At 36.6% G+C, this 13,814-nt stretch overlaps 1 protein-coding gene across 10 annotated transcripts in view; it reads right to left on the bottom strand.

The window, feature by feature from the left end:
- Positions 1 to 13,814, bottom strand: part of fryl (furry homolog, like) — a 333,936-nt gene that overhangs the window by 6,870 nt on the left and 313,252 nt on the right. For 7 of the 10 annotated variants that reach the window (XM_073064691.1, XM_073064693.1, XM_073064685.1 and 4 more), the window contains 2 exons: positions 8,847 to 8,864; positions 2,478 to 2,588 (listed from right to left, as the gene is read on the bottom strand). In XM_073064691.1, coding sequence (XP_072920792.1) covers positions 2,478 to 2,588; positions 8,847 to 8,864 — 129 coding nt within the window. The remainder of the gene's footprint in view (positions 1 to 2,477; positions 2,589 to 8,846; positions 8,865 to 13,814) is intronic. The other 3 variants (XM_073064687.1, XM_073064694.1, XM_073064695.1) reach the window with 1 other exon arrangement.

Below are 13,814 nucleotides of genomic sequence, written 5' to 3'. Positions count from 1 at the left end.
ATTTCTATCACTCACCTGGATCAACATATATATATCTTACTCTCTATTCACATTTGTGGTACAGATCCTTTTAGCTGCACATTGCTCTTACTTTAGCCATTAGAGTTCTCCCATTTTTGAGATACAAGCTGTTTCTCTGTTCACAATTATTTTACACTATCTGAATGCTCTATTGCAATTTGTCCATTAGCAGATTCACCCACTTAATGAGTTCCATTTCAGTCTCATCACTTAGAAGTGATCCTCAATAAAACCTTAACAAAAACCTGGCATTTTAGCAGCTTTTTAGTTCTCTTCCTTTTGTAGACTATACTGAACTCAGTCTTGCTATAACAGCTAACGTGATAAATGTGATAATGTGCAAATTTAAGCTCTTAACTTTTAAAGTTTATTACACAGTAGAGAAATTGTTCAAGACTATACTGCTAAAAATGTTTTGTTTAAGCACATTTAACATAATACAACCACTGTAAAGAATAATGAAGTGACTTAAAAAAAGTATTAAAACAATGAAATTTAACATGACAAGTTCAGCAGTATGCTGACAGGAAAGAGAAAGTATATCTGGGAGGCATGGGGCTCAAAATGAGGATAAAAAATAAAGGTAAAGCATGTGAAGAGCAAAAAAAAAATCAAGAGATGGTTGAAACGCTCTGTAAAAGAACAAACTGAAATTTAGGCTTGAAAGTACAGTCGACCTTCCTTATCCTCAGGCGACTGGTTCTGGGACCCCCCCCCCCGCGGATACTCAAGTCCCTTATTTAACCTGGCTCAGTGTGGTGGTCTTTAGGACTCAGCGGAACCCCGGACTTTATTTAACCTGTCTCAGTCTGGTGGACATTAGGACCTGGTGCAGCTCTGAATCCGCAGTGTTTCTGTTCACAAAAATAATCACCATCACGATTGAAAATAAAGTGGAAGTAATAAAGCGACTGAAAAGGTGAAATGCCTTCGGAAAAGCGTTAGGCTATTGTCGGTCAATGATCGTTACAATTTTAATGGATCATGTGAAAGGCCCTGCCCCGATGAAAGCTACAATTATTACTAAGCAACGCAGTGGTTTAATTATTGAAATACATACATTTTGTCATGACCTCAGCCCCCTCCTTTGTCAGAATCGCAAGAGAGAGAGCCTTACGGTTTGGAATGTGGGCTGGCCACTCAGCAAGACAAAAGCCTTGGACATAGCCATTGTCTTGGGAGACACCTTTGTGGAATAAGGAACTGGAATATGTGCAAACCCTCAGGGCAATGTGAGATGGGTGATGGGGGAAAGATTGCCTCACCCCCACCCTGATTGACATCTACAACCCTGCCAGTCCAGATAAAAGGTGGGCTGCCGAGGCGGGGCCTCAGACGCACCAAGGAGACACACGAAGAAGACACGATAGTGCTTCCCGTCGAAGCGGGAAGCCATTCTGAAGGAAGCCACGTGCGTTAGATTCCGGATCGGGAGTCTGTGGCTGGACCCAAAAGGAAAAACCGCTTTAACTAACAGCAGGGATTTGCTTCGCAAGGACGACGGGCAAGTGTTCCTTTTCTCTCTCTCCAACACGTGAAATGCCAGCGGTTCCTGAAACGGGGAAGCCTGCAGACTTTGATTGACTCTGATATTCCATTGGACTCAGTATCCCCTAGACAACGATAGAGCTTATTTTTGATTGATTATTACTATACCTGTGCTTTAGATTGAGTTTTGACGATGTATATGATCTGAATGTTTTGTATTAACCATACGTTTGTGCCCCTTTATAAATAAAACGTTTGAAAATAGTAGCATCAGGCTTCAGCGGACCTCTCTATCTTTGCTGGTAAGTCACCCGGTTACTGGGGAACGTAACAATTTCTTAAGTGTTTTAGTTGCATAGAAAGGTAAAATATACACTATATACAAAGACAAACATTTGACTAACTGATGCTAAATAATACTGGACGTATCTGTTCCGACTTCAAATCCGATTTAAAGACGGACTCAGGAACAGTACTCGTTCATAACCCGGGGACTGCCTGTACTTCTAAATCATCTCTAGATTACTTATAATACCTGATACAATGTAAATGCTATGTAAATAGTTGTTATACTGTATTGTTTAGGGAATAATGACAAGAAAAAGTAGTCTATACATGCTCAAATGACGAGTGCTAGAGAGAGAACTTCGGGGTTTTCCCGATCCGCAGTTGGTTGAATCTGCACATGCAGAATCCGCAGATAAGGAGGGCCGACTGTATGGTGAATGTTTCAAATACAATATATTTCATCAGTTTTTTTTTTTTTACAAATTCTGTTATGTGTGAGAAAAGAGGAAATTCATAGAATGACCACTGGAGAACAATTATGAGAATAGCTGTTGTCCAATTGTTAAGTAGCAAAGAAGCTGATTTTAACAAAGTTAGACACAATTGAATTGAAGGTGGATAAGTCACCCTGCCAATGATGGGTAGAGAAAGCATAACACTTGATAGCAGAAATTGTTTACCTCAGCCTCTTTCTTGATCATGTCCACTTGATTTATAAGTTTGCAGTAGGCTTGATACAGAAGTAATAGTTGGAAGTGAAGTTTGTATAGCCTTCGACATAACTCCAGCTCCTATAAAAAGTGAACATAGATAAATTAATGCCACGACTTGTTACACATGAAATAACATGAAGATTTAATGGTGAACTTTCTGCAATATTAAAGGTGGTTACTTACTAATGAACAAAGTAATTCCATCTTAAAAAGAGCTGATACGATATAAGCTGATGAAATGCAGATGAAAGCTGAGCCCTTGCATTACACTCACAGTTCCAATTCCAGTAAAGCAAGCATAAAAAAAGCACCAATAAAAAGCAGCCAGCATTTGCTATGACAATATTAACCAATACCAAACATTGATCTAAAATACAGATTTCATGAACAAGGCTCTTAACAAATCTCACTGTGGGACTGATATGTGTATGATATGTATAGTAGATACTGTACTATGCCTGCACAAGTATGGTGCTTCCAAGTCATGAAGTAAAAAGTAAAATTTTACATTATTTGGTTTATGGTTCCTGTGTAGTATTATAACATAAAATATAATGTTACTACTCTCAAAGATGAAGGATTGCTGGGGTAGGAGAATATGTTCAACTGACTCCACAAAATGCAACTAAATTCTGACCTGCCAGAGATAAAGGCTAGCCAGCTACTAATACCTTACTACCCATTAGAAGTGACCATTTACTCCATAACTATTACAGAAATCAAATCCATCAGTCACCCATCCCCTTCTGCAACCCTTGTCACCACCCCACCAAATCTTACTGTAGACACATAAAACTGAGAGGACCACATTGTAAACCGTGTGCAATACAAAGTTTGGGGTTAAAACTTGGACAAACCATTCCAGTGTTGACACAGGCTGACCCAGCGCATCCTTAGACTGTGTTGGTTGAAATGCACACAATGCATTTCATTGTATATTTCCATGTACATGCGATAAGTAAATTAATCTGAATGCAAATCATAGAAGGTGGTGAATACACTAAATAAAATTTAATAATATACCAATCAGTAATAGAAAAAGATGCTAATATCTCATTGAATCAGTAATAGTATTCTGACTGTGGATTGAACAGAAGTTTACCTTGCAATTCCAGTTTCTTAAGATGTTCTACAAACCAACAGACATTTCACTGTTTTACAAAGATTGCAACAAATGTTGCAAAAATACCAGTCAACCACTGTTCTCTGTTTTCCATCACTACACCAACTTTGGAACTAATTTATCACTCTTCCACGGACTCCAGCTTTTACTTCTACCTTTTGATCATTTTGAACTAAATTAATCAGATTCAATTTCTGCTTACCAATGCATTTTTGATACCAATACTTTTTCTTTCATTGACTTGGTTTGTAATTCTTTAATTTGCCTGTCTCCCTTTTAAATAACGGGCAATGAGCAGCCCAGTAGGCACCAAGTCATAGAGCACTTTAGCACAAAAACAGACCATCAAATCTGTGCCGACCTGGTTTTCTGCCCAGTCCCACTCACACACACTAGACCATAGTCCTCCATATCTCTCTCATCCATGTATCTATCCAAACTTCTCTTAAATGTTGCAATTCGCATCTCATCACTTCCACAGGTAGTTCAATCCACATTTGCTCTAGCTCTGGGTAAGGTAACTCTGCTTCAGAATTCCCTTTAAATATCTAAACTTTAACTTTTAACCAATGATCTTGACTTCTAGTCGCACTCAACCTGAGAGGAAAAAGCATGCGTACCTTCACCTTATCGATACCACTCATAACTTTGTATATTTCTATAAGATCTATACTGTCTCACTTGTGCTCTCTTATGCTCCAGGGAATAAAATCCTAGAAGCTAGTAAAAATGGCCATCTTTACAAGAGAGTTTGGTCTCTAATCAGTCCCATTCTTTCCTATCCTCTTATACTTGTAAAACATCTGTAGATTTTCTTTGATTTTTAAAAACATCTCCCATCTAGCTTAAAATCCTGTAACTAAAACAAGGTTATGATTACTGCATCTCTTTAAACTCTTTTCAGCAGTAGCAACATTATACTTGAATATTTATCTCTTCCTTTAATTCACTTGCCTAATACATTATAATCCTTTCATTTTAGGATATACCATTAAGACCAACCAGAACCCTCTTCTATTTTCCAACCTTTATTTGTTCTGCTTTCCCAGAGCTCTCATTAACTTACTATCTTATTTTTCACTCACTCGCATTTAATGTCAAATTTTCCATTTGCCTTGTTGCATAAAAACAATTTGTTCCCCACACCCTAATTTGACTGAGTCTATAATAATTCATTAACTAATTACAGAAAAATATATAAATGTAGGATTTAAGGATTACATTGCGGATTGTCACTGGAGGGCAACTCCCTAGATAATTTGTGCAATTAGAATTATAGGACTTTTTAATATTAACATATTTCAGAATGTATCACAATCAAACCTGTAAGCACGCTAGAATAATGGGCTTGCAGGTAAACATTTAATTATGAACACCAATAAAGTGATCAACTGTTTACTGATTACTATTATATTTAACAATAAACTATGATGCTTTGCTAAAATATATACAAATAATATCAACCTAATATATAACCCATCCCTCAATGTCAGCAAGACGAAGGAATTGGTCGTTGACTTCAGAAGGAGTAGCGGACCGCACAACCCCATCTACATCGGTGGTGCGCAGGTGGAACAGGTCAAAAGCTTTAAGTTCCTCGGGGTGAATAACACAAATGACCTGACTTGGTCTAACCAAGCCGAGTCCTCTGCCAAGAAGACCCACCAGCACCTTTACTTCTTGAGAAAGCTGAAGAAATTTGGCCTGTCCCCTAAAACCCTCACTAATTTTTATAGGTGCACCGTAGAAAGCATTCTTCTAGGATGCATCACAACCTGGTATGGATGTTGTCGTGTCCAAGACCAGAAGAAGCTGCAGAAGATCGCGAACACAGCCCAGCACATCACACAAACCAATCTTCCATCCTTGGACTCACTTTACACCACACGCTGTCGGAGCAGTGCTGCCAGGATAATCAAGGACAAGACCCACCCAGCCAACACACTTTTTGTCCCACTTCCCTCCTGGAGAAGGTTCAGGAGCATGAAGATACGTACGGCTACATTTGGGAACAGCTTCTTTCCAACTGTGATAAGATTGCTGAACAGATCCTGACCCGGATCTGGGCCGTACCTTCCAAGTATCTGGACCTGACTTGCACTACCTTACTTTCCCTTTTCTATTTTCTAATTATGATTTATAATTTAAATTTTTATTATATTTACTTTGATTTGTACTTCAGGGAGCGCGGAGCGCAGGAACAAATATCACCGTGATGATTGTACGCTCTAGTATCAATTGTTTGGTGACAATAAAGTAAAGTAAAAAAGCAAAAAGTAAATATTTTTATTTGTTAACCAGGATTGAAAACTCTGAGAAATATAGTTTTAACCTGTTAAATATGGAATAATGCATTATTACCAGTTTATTAAGAGTTCAAACATACTCCACCATAAGTTTAAACCCCAAGTTCTACTTAATTTTCAAATTCTGATTTCACAATACCATTACAGAGCAATGCAATCAATTGATGTAATCCGAGAAAGCAACTTGAAGTTACATATCACTTTTAATGTGGTCAGATTTCTTGCAGTGTTCACAGGAACATCAAACAAAAATAATCAGTTATTGTATAGATAAGATGAAACCTAAACATTACATTGAAACAGTGGGAACAATGTACAATATTTTTATCAGTGAAATGAGATACATGTCATGGTAAGAGGGAAAAGCCACTTTCTTCAATGAGTCAAATCATTCATTTGTGCACACTTCCAGACTTTATCTGTGTTCTTGATGACATGATAGAACACTAGTCTGATTGCCTTCCACTTGAGCTTTCTTTTCTTTCACTCATTTGGCATTTACTGCAAAATTACTACAATACTTTCATAACAAATGAGCCACATAATTTATATAAAATTCATTTCACTATAACATATCAAAGAGGTATTTAAGTTGATAAGATATTAAATGTCACATTAAAAAGGTCACTAATTATTCTTTTACTCTCTTCGTTCCTCTATTTATTTCAAGATTTGTAAAATTTGCTAATGTTTGGTAATTAAATGCCAAGTAGAAAATTTCGGGAAGTTATTGTTAAACAAAGTAATTGAAGGAAGTGGAGAGCTAAGAGACTGAAAATTCTGGAATCTGGAGAATGAAGGACAAACCATTGGAGGACCTCAGCAAGTTAAGCAACATCTATCATGGTAGAGGGAGAGTGGACATCTCAGGTTGAGATCATAGACCGGGACTGTGTGTAGAGGGAAGTTAGCCAAGGCAGTGGCTGAGACAGGGGCTGGGAGGAGATGGGTGAAACCAGATGAGGTGGGGATGATGGACAGATGAATCCAGATGATGGAGGAGGATAGGAAGGGTTGGCCAAGGGAAAATAAACCCAGGTATATAGCTGTGTGGGTGATAAACAGATTAGAAAGTCATAGGAGTTGGTGAAAGGAAAGGCAAACAAAAGGAATGGGAAGAGCAGGAAAGGAACACAGAAGGCATGCCTTCCATGAAATTCATACCACTGAGTAGTAGGCTATCCAGATATGACATCAGTGATCTGTCCCCATCTCACTCCTCCCTCTCACCTCCTTCTGCAGGCCATCTTTTCTCTATACTCTCAGTCCCAAAGCAAGGACTCAACTCAAAATATCAACCATCCTTTATCTCCTTCCCCTCCTCACAGATGCTGCACATCTTGTTGGTCCCTCCAGCAGTTTATTAATAGAATTTATTAATTATTTATTAATGTCACAACATTTGTTTTACAATAAATTATTTTAAAAGATGAGGAAACATCTTAAGTATTTTACGACAAAAGAAAAATTGAACTGTATTATAACCACTATTTTCATCTGTATAGTTAGTGAGAAAAGTTTTGATATTTTAATGTTCATGTTGATGTATTTTTCTTGAGAAGTTTTATACCATAAAAGATAAAAAACAATTTTGAAGATTTACTTAACTACATATTTAAATTAATTATTACTAAGTATTAGTAGGTCCCATATTAAAAGAAAATGAAAGATATTCACCATTCTATCCTACTTATGATAAAAATGGATAGAAAATAATTGACAACTTTGAGACATTAAGTTTGAGGCTTGGCTTTAATTCTGCCTTATTGTACTTAAGTTTGTTATTTTATACAAGAAGCATCCTAAATTGGTAGAAAAATAGACACTTTCTGATTTGTAATCTAATTACAATCTAATTAAATAGGTCCTAATTAGGTAATTAGAAATCCTATTTTAAAGATATTTTATGCTTCATAGGCAATGATTTCTGAGCATTCCAGAGCTGAGGAATTTCTCTTTCAGGCCTACACTGGGAAAAGCATGTTTGTTCTCCTTGGAGCAAAGATTGAGCGGTATTAAAGATCACAACTGGCTAGATAGGGTGAATAGAGAGATTTCCACAATCATGAATATATCAAGAACAAAGGTACATTTTTTACACTGCTAGGCAAAAGAAGAAAATCTTTTAAAATTTTGTGGTGGTGAAGGGCCAGCATATATTCACTAGACCAACTGGATTCCTTATATATTATGGGAAATATGAGAAATATAGTTATAATCAACTCAGCCACAGGAAGGAAGATGGAAACAAGTCAATGAAGATCATCCAAAAGAATTAGATAGGCAGTAGGGGAAAATATTTCCCAGAAAAAGAACAGAGCATGGAATTGGAAAGGTTACTTTAATAAGGACCAAATAGCTTCTTTTTCTGTGTAACAATTCTATAGTTTAGAAATTTAATGTAATATTGAAATATACTTTGCATTCCGTTCAGTTCATCATTGCCTACTGCTTGAGAAGTCACTAGTGCACATTCTTAAAGCATGTAGCCAGTATCATTAATGTCAGTGCTACTAATACATTAACTTGTCAAGAATAATCAATGTACAGTTGCACTTGCTTCTGAATCAAACAATTGATGCTATGTAATAACCTCACAACTGAATTTCAGTTCATCAACATCAGAATAACAAAATCCAATGCATTTTACTTCATTACTGAAGACATTGAATGAAAGCAATTTCTTTTTTCCTATTTATGTCAAAGATTACAAGGACTATAAGCATATAGGACAAAGAGCATAAACACCATGGAAGCAATAAATAGCTTGGTAGTTGCAAACCATGTATACACATATGTGAATGATAGCAGGCACATCACAGGGTTATAAATGCAAGCACAGCAAACAAGGTAAGTTTGCAATTCCAACATTGTTAAGATGTCTAGAAGACAAAAACCATCACTTACTGCTAGAACTTCCATTTGCTAAGCAAGAAGATGAAGTCACAAAACAAAGAAAGAAAAGAGATCAAGAATTAGTGACAGTCAAAGAAGCTTCAGTGTCATAGGAACGAATTTACAAACTGTTAACAGTCAAACCCAAATACTGAGTGATGGTTAGCTGTACTCACAGGAATTTCATCTTGTCTAAGTCATTTGAGGCCCTTCAACTAATTAAAAATATGCAGATTTAACAGTTACTATTTATAAGACATCATTTTTGGGTCTGTGGTAAGTTCATAAAACAATATTTCATATTACTGAGCTGTTCAATTACACTAGTCATAATATTTAGCATAAGTAGGCCATTTGGCCCCTACTGCCTGCTTCAATATTCAAAGATCAGGGCTGATCTCTTTCTTCAGCACTACTTTCCTGCACTAATCCCATAACACTGATGTTAATAGCTAAAAAAATTATTGATCTCATATGCAAAGTAAAGCTACAGTTGCGAAATCAGCAAAATCTTATTAAATTAGAATTCCTAAATTGAATTACAACTTTAATAATAATGCCATGATAAAATCATAAAATTAACATTTCATTCCAATAATGATGGCTTTAATTAATATAATCAACTTCATAGAGTTAAGAATGAAAAAGTAAATACTTAACTTTTTGACTTTTTAAAAATTCACTTCAGGATTTTGAATGTTTTATATGCCCTGCTATTGCTTTCTATAATGTTATCTTCAGCACTCTAAACAATTTGTGACAAAGTGAAAGATGCAAATCTTATTGCCAATACAATAATGCCTGTAAGAATTTTTTCTAAATAATATCATTACAAGAATTTAACCATAATAGTACCTTTGAAGTTGCTGTTCTGCTACAAGTTAGTCATAACTTTAAGCTTCAGACTGCCAACATGAACAGGAGGTTAGTTTAGATTCTTTCTTTGCTCTTTTGGATTAGAATTTAGGCCACCAATTACAAAATCACACGACAAAGGAGCAGAAGTAGGCCATTCGGCCCATCAAGTCTGCTCCACCACTCCACCATGAACTATTCTGCCATCTAGTTCCAATTTCTGGCTTTTTCCCCATATTCCTTGATACCTTGACTAGTTAGATATCTATCAATCTCCTCCTGATAATGTAAAGATTGACATTATCAGTTAAATCTTGAATTCACTGTAAATCAATTATCTTAATGTTATTAGTTGGAACAATACTCTCTTGAATAATAGAAAGCATGCAAAACTGAAAACATAGTCAGCATAGATTTCAAACAAGAATAATCTTGTTGAATTCATTAAAGAATTAGCAGAGAAGGGAAAGCAGTAGATGCATATTCTGGATTTTCAAAAGAGATTTGATAGACTCACAACTGCATTCAGTGCACTTGGGAGTCAGGAAAGAGGAAGAAGAATGCACAGCAAACTCTGGAACTGAGAATAAGAGGTGCTGAAAGAGGTCAATCAGTCTGACAGGTTCATAGGCAGTATAAGAACCACTGGTGAGATCAATCTACATGAATAATTTGGATGGACATGAAAGCAAAATTTAAAAATTTGGAGGGTAATTAATATTGGCAGGAAGATTGTGGAAATATATACAAAATGATACTAATCATCCTGTGAGGATGTCACTTGAATAATAAATGTAGGTTAAAGAATTGAAGAAAACAATGGCTAAAGCAGGTTAATATGATAAACATATCCAGATGATATGTTATACCTGCTGTGCATGACATATGACCTGTGGGTCTGTCCTGTCTGTTATTCACCTTATTAGCTGCCCTGCCATAGGTTTACCAATTGTTCAGTAAGTCTTCAGGAAAGCTCCAACTCCTTGAAAAAGTAACTAATGACATTAGAGTGAAGCGTGCGGAAACCAGGATTACTACGGAGGTGGCTATCGGTGAGGACCTGAGACTGAACTTGACTACAGTAAAACCAATAACCAAATGCAATGACTTTGGTGGTGTCAGGCTGGCAAATTTTCACAATTAATTGATATTATTTATATTCATATTCCCACTCAGTATTAATTTATTAGATGCTGCACTTCATTTTCCAACCTTTAAAAAAAATTTTCCCACGTGAACCAGGTGATTTTAGAGGAATGTGGGAACCAGGGTTCCAATGAGTAGTAGAAAGGGAGTGCAGTAAAGATCTCCCGGAGCCAGCTGGCAAACTAGTGATTTTAGAAACTTTCAACCCTGACCGACTTTCTGGGTCCATCCAGACCATATCCAAATTTAACTCTGCACCGAAGTTTTTATTGTACTGGAGCAGGCATGGATATGTCACTGTAAAATAGAGCACTGGTGTGCATAGGTCTGTAATGCATAACTGTGGGTATATTTGATAAGCACAAGTCTAGCAAGGTAGAAAAGAGATAATCAGTGAAGCAGCAAGAGCTATGGCATTTGTGTCATTAAAAATATTTTAAAAATTGTTAAAAGATTATGTATGGTCAAGCTAAAACATATTTGTTTTTCCCAGATATGATCTTTAGAAACAGTTTTGATTAGAAATCTGATCCTCCACACTGAAGAGTGGTGCACCATTGAACTAATTGTATCAAACCTTTGTTAGAGCATAGAGTTCCATTCTCCATATTATGAAAAGATACTGGTCTAAATTAAAACTAGCTCATCCTACATGGTCATCCCCTTGTAGATTTCAAATTCGAAAAATAAAATTGATCACAACCTTAGCAAATCTGCTTCCACAATGATATGAAATAAAAGCATATTTACTTTTGAAACATTTTCCTAATGTTACAAATCCTTTTGTAAAATATTTTATTAAAAGAGACTTTCAGCATTTAAGGCAGCAATACCAAAACTTTATAAACAACAATGATAGTAAGCAACAACAGAATTTGAAAACTAACGAAATATTTGGCTCAGATGGAACTTAACTCTCAAATTCTATAACATTTTAAATGTTTTACTCTAATAATCAGATTCAATGCCAGATCAGTGAACTTTCAGATAATATTTAATAAAGTACCTTACAAAATTTCAAGTACAAGATATTTGAAGTGCAACAGCATGTCTCAGAGCTTGCTATATTTGAAACCAAATAACTAGGGTAAGTGGATCTTGCTTGTTTTACAGGAGAGTTGGAAGTGAAAATCCCTGAAGCCAGGGATAGGTTCAATATGTCTTGCTTTACACTGTATATTTGAGTTTGAATGCAGGAAACACACTCTTGAAAACTGCAGAAAAAGACATTTGTCTTCAAGAAAATATAGTCCATTTATCAGAATGACGAGGAAACTTAGATGCAGTTTGATGTGGATAAAAGTTAGATAATATATTTTGTGGAAACAAAATAAGAAAAGGAAGTAGATTCTCAATGAAAGAACAATGAAGAGAATGAAGAAATAAGAACGTTTGGCCCATCAAGTCTGTTTCGCCATTTCTTCATGGCTGATCCATTTTCCCTCTCAGCCCCAATCTCCTGCTTCTCCCCTATCCCTTCATGCCCTGAATAATCAGGGATCTATCAAACTCTATCTTAAATATACCTAATGACCTGGCTTCCACAGCCGCCTGTGGCAACAAATTCCACAGATTTACCACTCTCTGGCTAAAGAAATTCTTCATTTCCATTCTAAAAAGACACCCCTCTATTCTGAGGTTGTGGTCTTAAACTCCCCCACCACAGGAAACATCCTCTCCACATCCACTCTATCAAGGCCTTTCAACATTCAGTAGGTTTCAATGAGGTCACCCCTCATTCTTCTGAATTCCAGTGAGTGGAGGCCCAGAGCCATCAAATACTCCTCATATATGACAAGCCTTTCAATCCCGGAATCATTTTCATGAACCTCCTTTGAAAAATTTCCGAAGTCAGCACATCCTTTCTTCCTAAAACTGTTCACAGTACTCCAAGGGAGGTCTTACTAGTGCTTAATAAAATCTCAACAACACATCCTTGCTTTTATATTCTAGTCCTCTTGAAGTGAATGCCAACATTGTATTTGCCTTCTTCACCATGGACTCAACCTGCAAATTAACCTGCATGAAGAATCCCAAGTCCCTTTGCACCTCAGATTTTTGAATTTTCTCTCCCATTTAGAAGATAATCTACACTTTAAATTTCTTCTACCTAAGTGCATGATGGCACACTTCCCCACACCATATTCCATCTGCCACTTCTTTGCCCATTTTCCGAATCTGTCTAAATCATTCTGAAGCTGCTCTACTTCCTCAAAACTACCTGCCTCTCCACCTATCTTTGTATCATTCCCAAACTTGGTCAGAAAGCCATTCTGTTATCCAAATCATTGACATATATAATATAGAAAGAAGTGGTCCCAACACAGATCCCTGTGGAATACCACTGGTCACCGGCAGCCAACTGGAAAAGGCTCCCTTTATTCCTACACTTCGCCTCCTGCCAATCAGCTGATGCTCTATCCATGCTAGAATCTTTCCTGTAACACCATGGGCTCTTAGCTTGTTAAGCAGCTTCATTGTGTGGCACCTTGTCAAAGGCCTTCTGAAAATCCAAGTACACAACATTCACCAATTCACCGTCGTCTATCCCGCTTGTTATTTCTTCAAAGAATTCCAACAGATCTGCTAGGCACCATTTTCCCTTAAGGAAACCTTGCTGACTATGGCTTATTCAGAACATCAAACTGCAACCGCATCCTATTACTGCAATTTTCGGTTTACCAATGGCGGATAATAGTTGTTTAACCCCTCAGCCTGGCGGATGATTGCATTTGTTACATTAATGGCTAGAAGATCTATCCTATTGAACTGGAAAGAAATTAATCCTCCAACTGTATTTCAGTGGTTTTCTCAAACTATTTCTTGTTTGAGGTTAGAAAAAATTAGAAGTGTTGGCTTCGACCCTTCAGTTAAATTTGAAGAAACTTGGAGACCATTTATTCAACATTTTCATATGAGCTAAACTGACTTTTCCTAAACCTTATTCTTACCACCTTTAATTATTTGGATGGAGGTGCG

This window comes from Hemitrygon akajei, chromosome 13 (assembly GCF_048418815.1).
Source record: "Hemitrygon akajei chromosome 13, sHemAka1.3, whole genome shotgun sequence".
NCBI classification, from domain to species: Eukaryota; Metazoa; Chordata; class Chondrichthyes; order Myliobatiformes; family Dasyatidae; genus Hemitrygon; species Hemitrygon akajei.
This window is presented reverse-complemented; position numbering and strand designations above follow the sequence as displayed.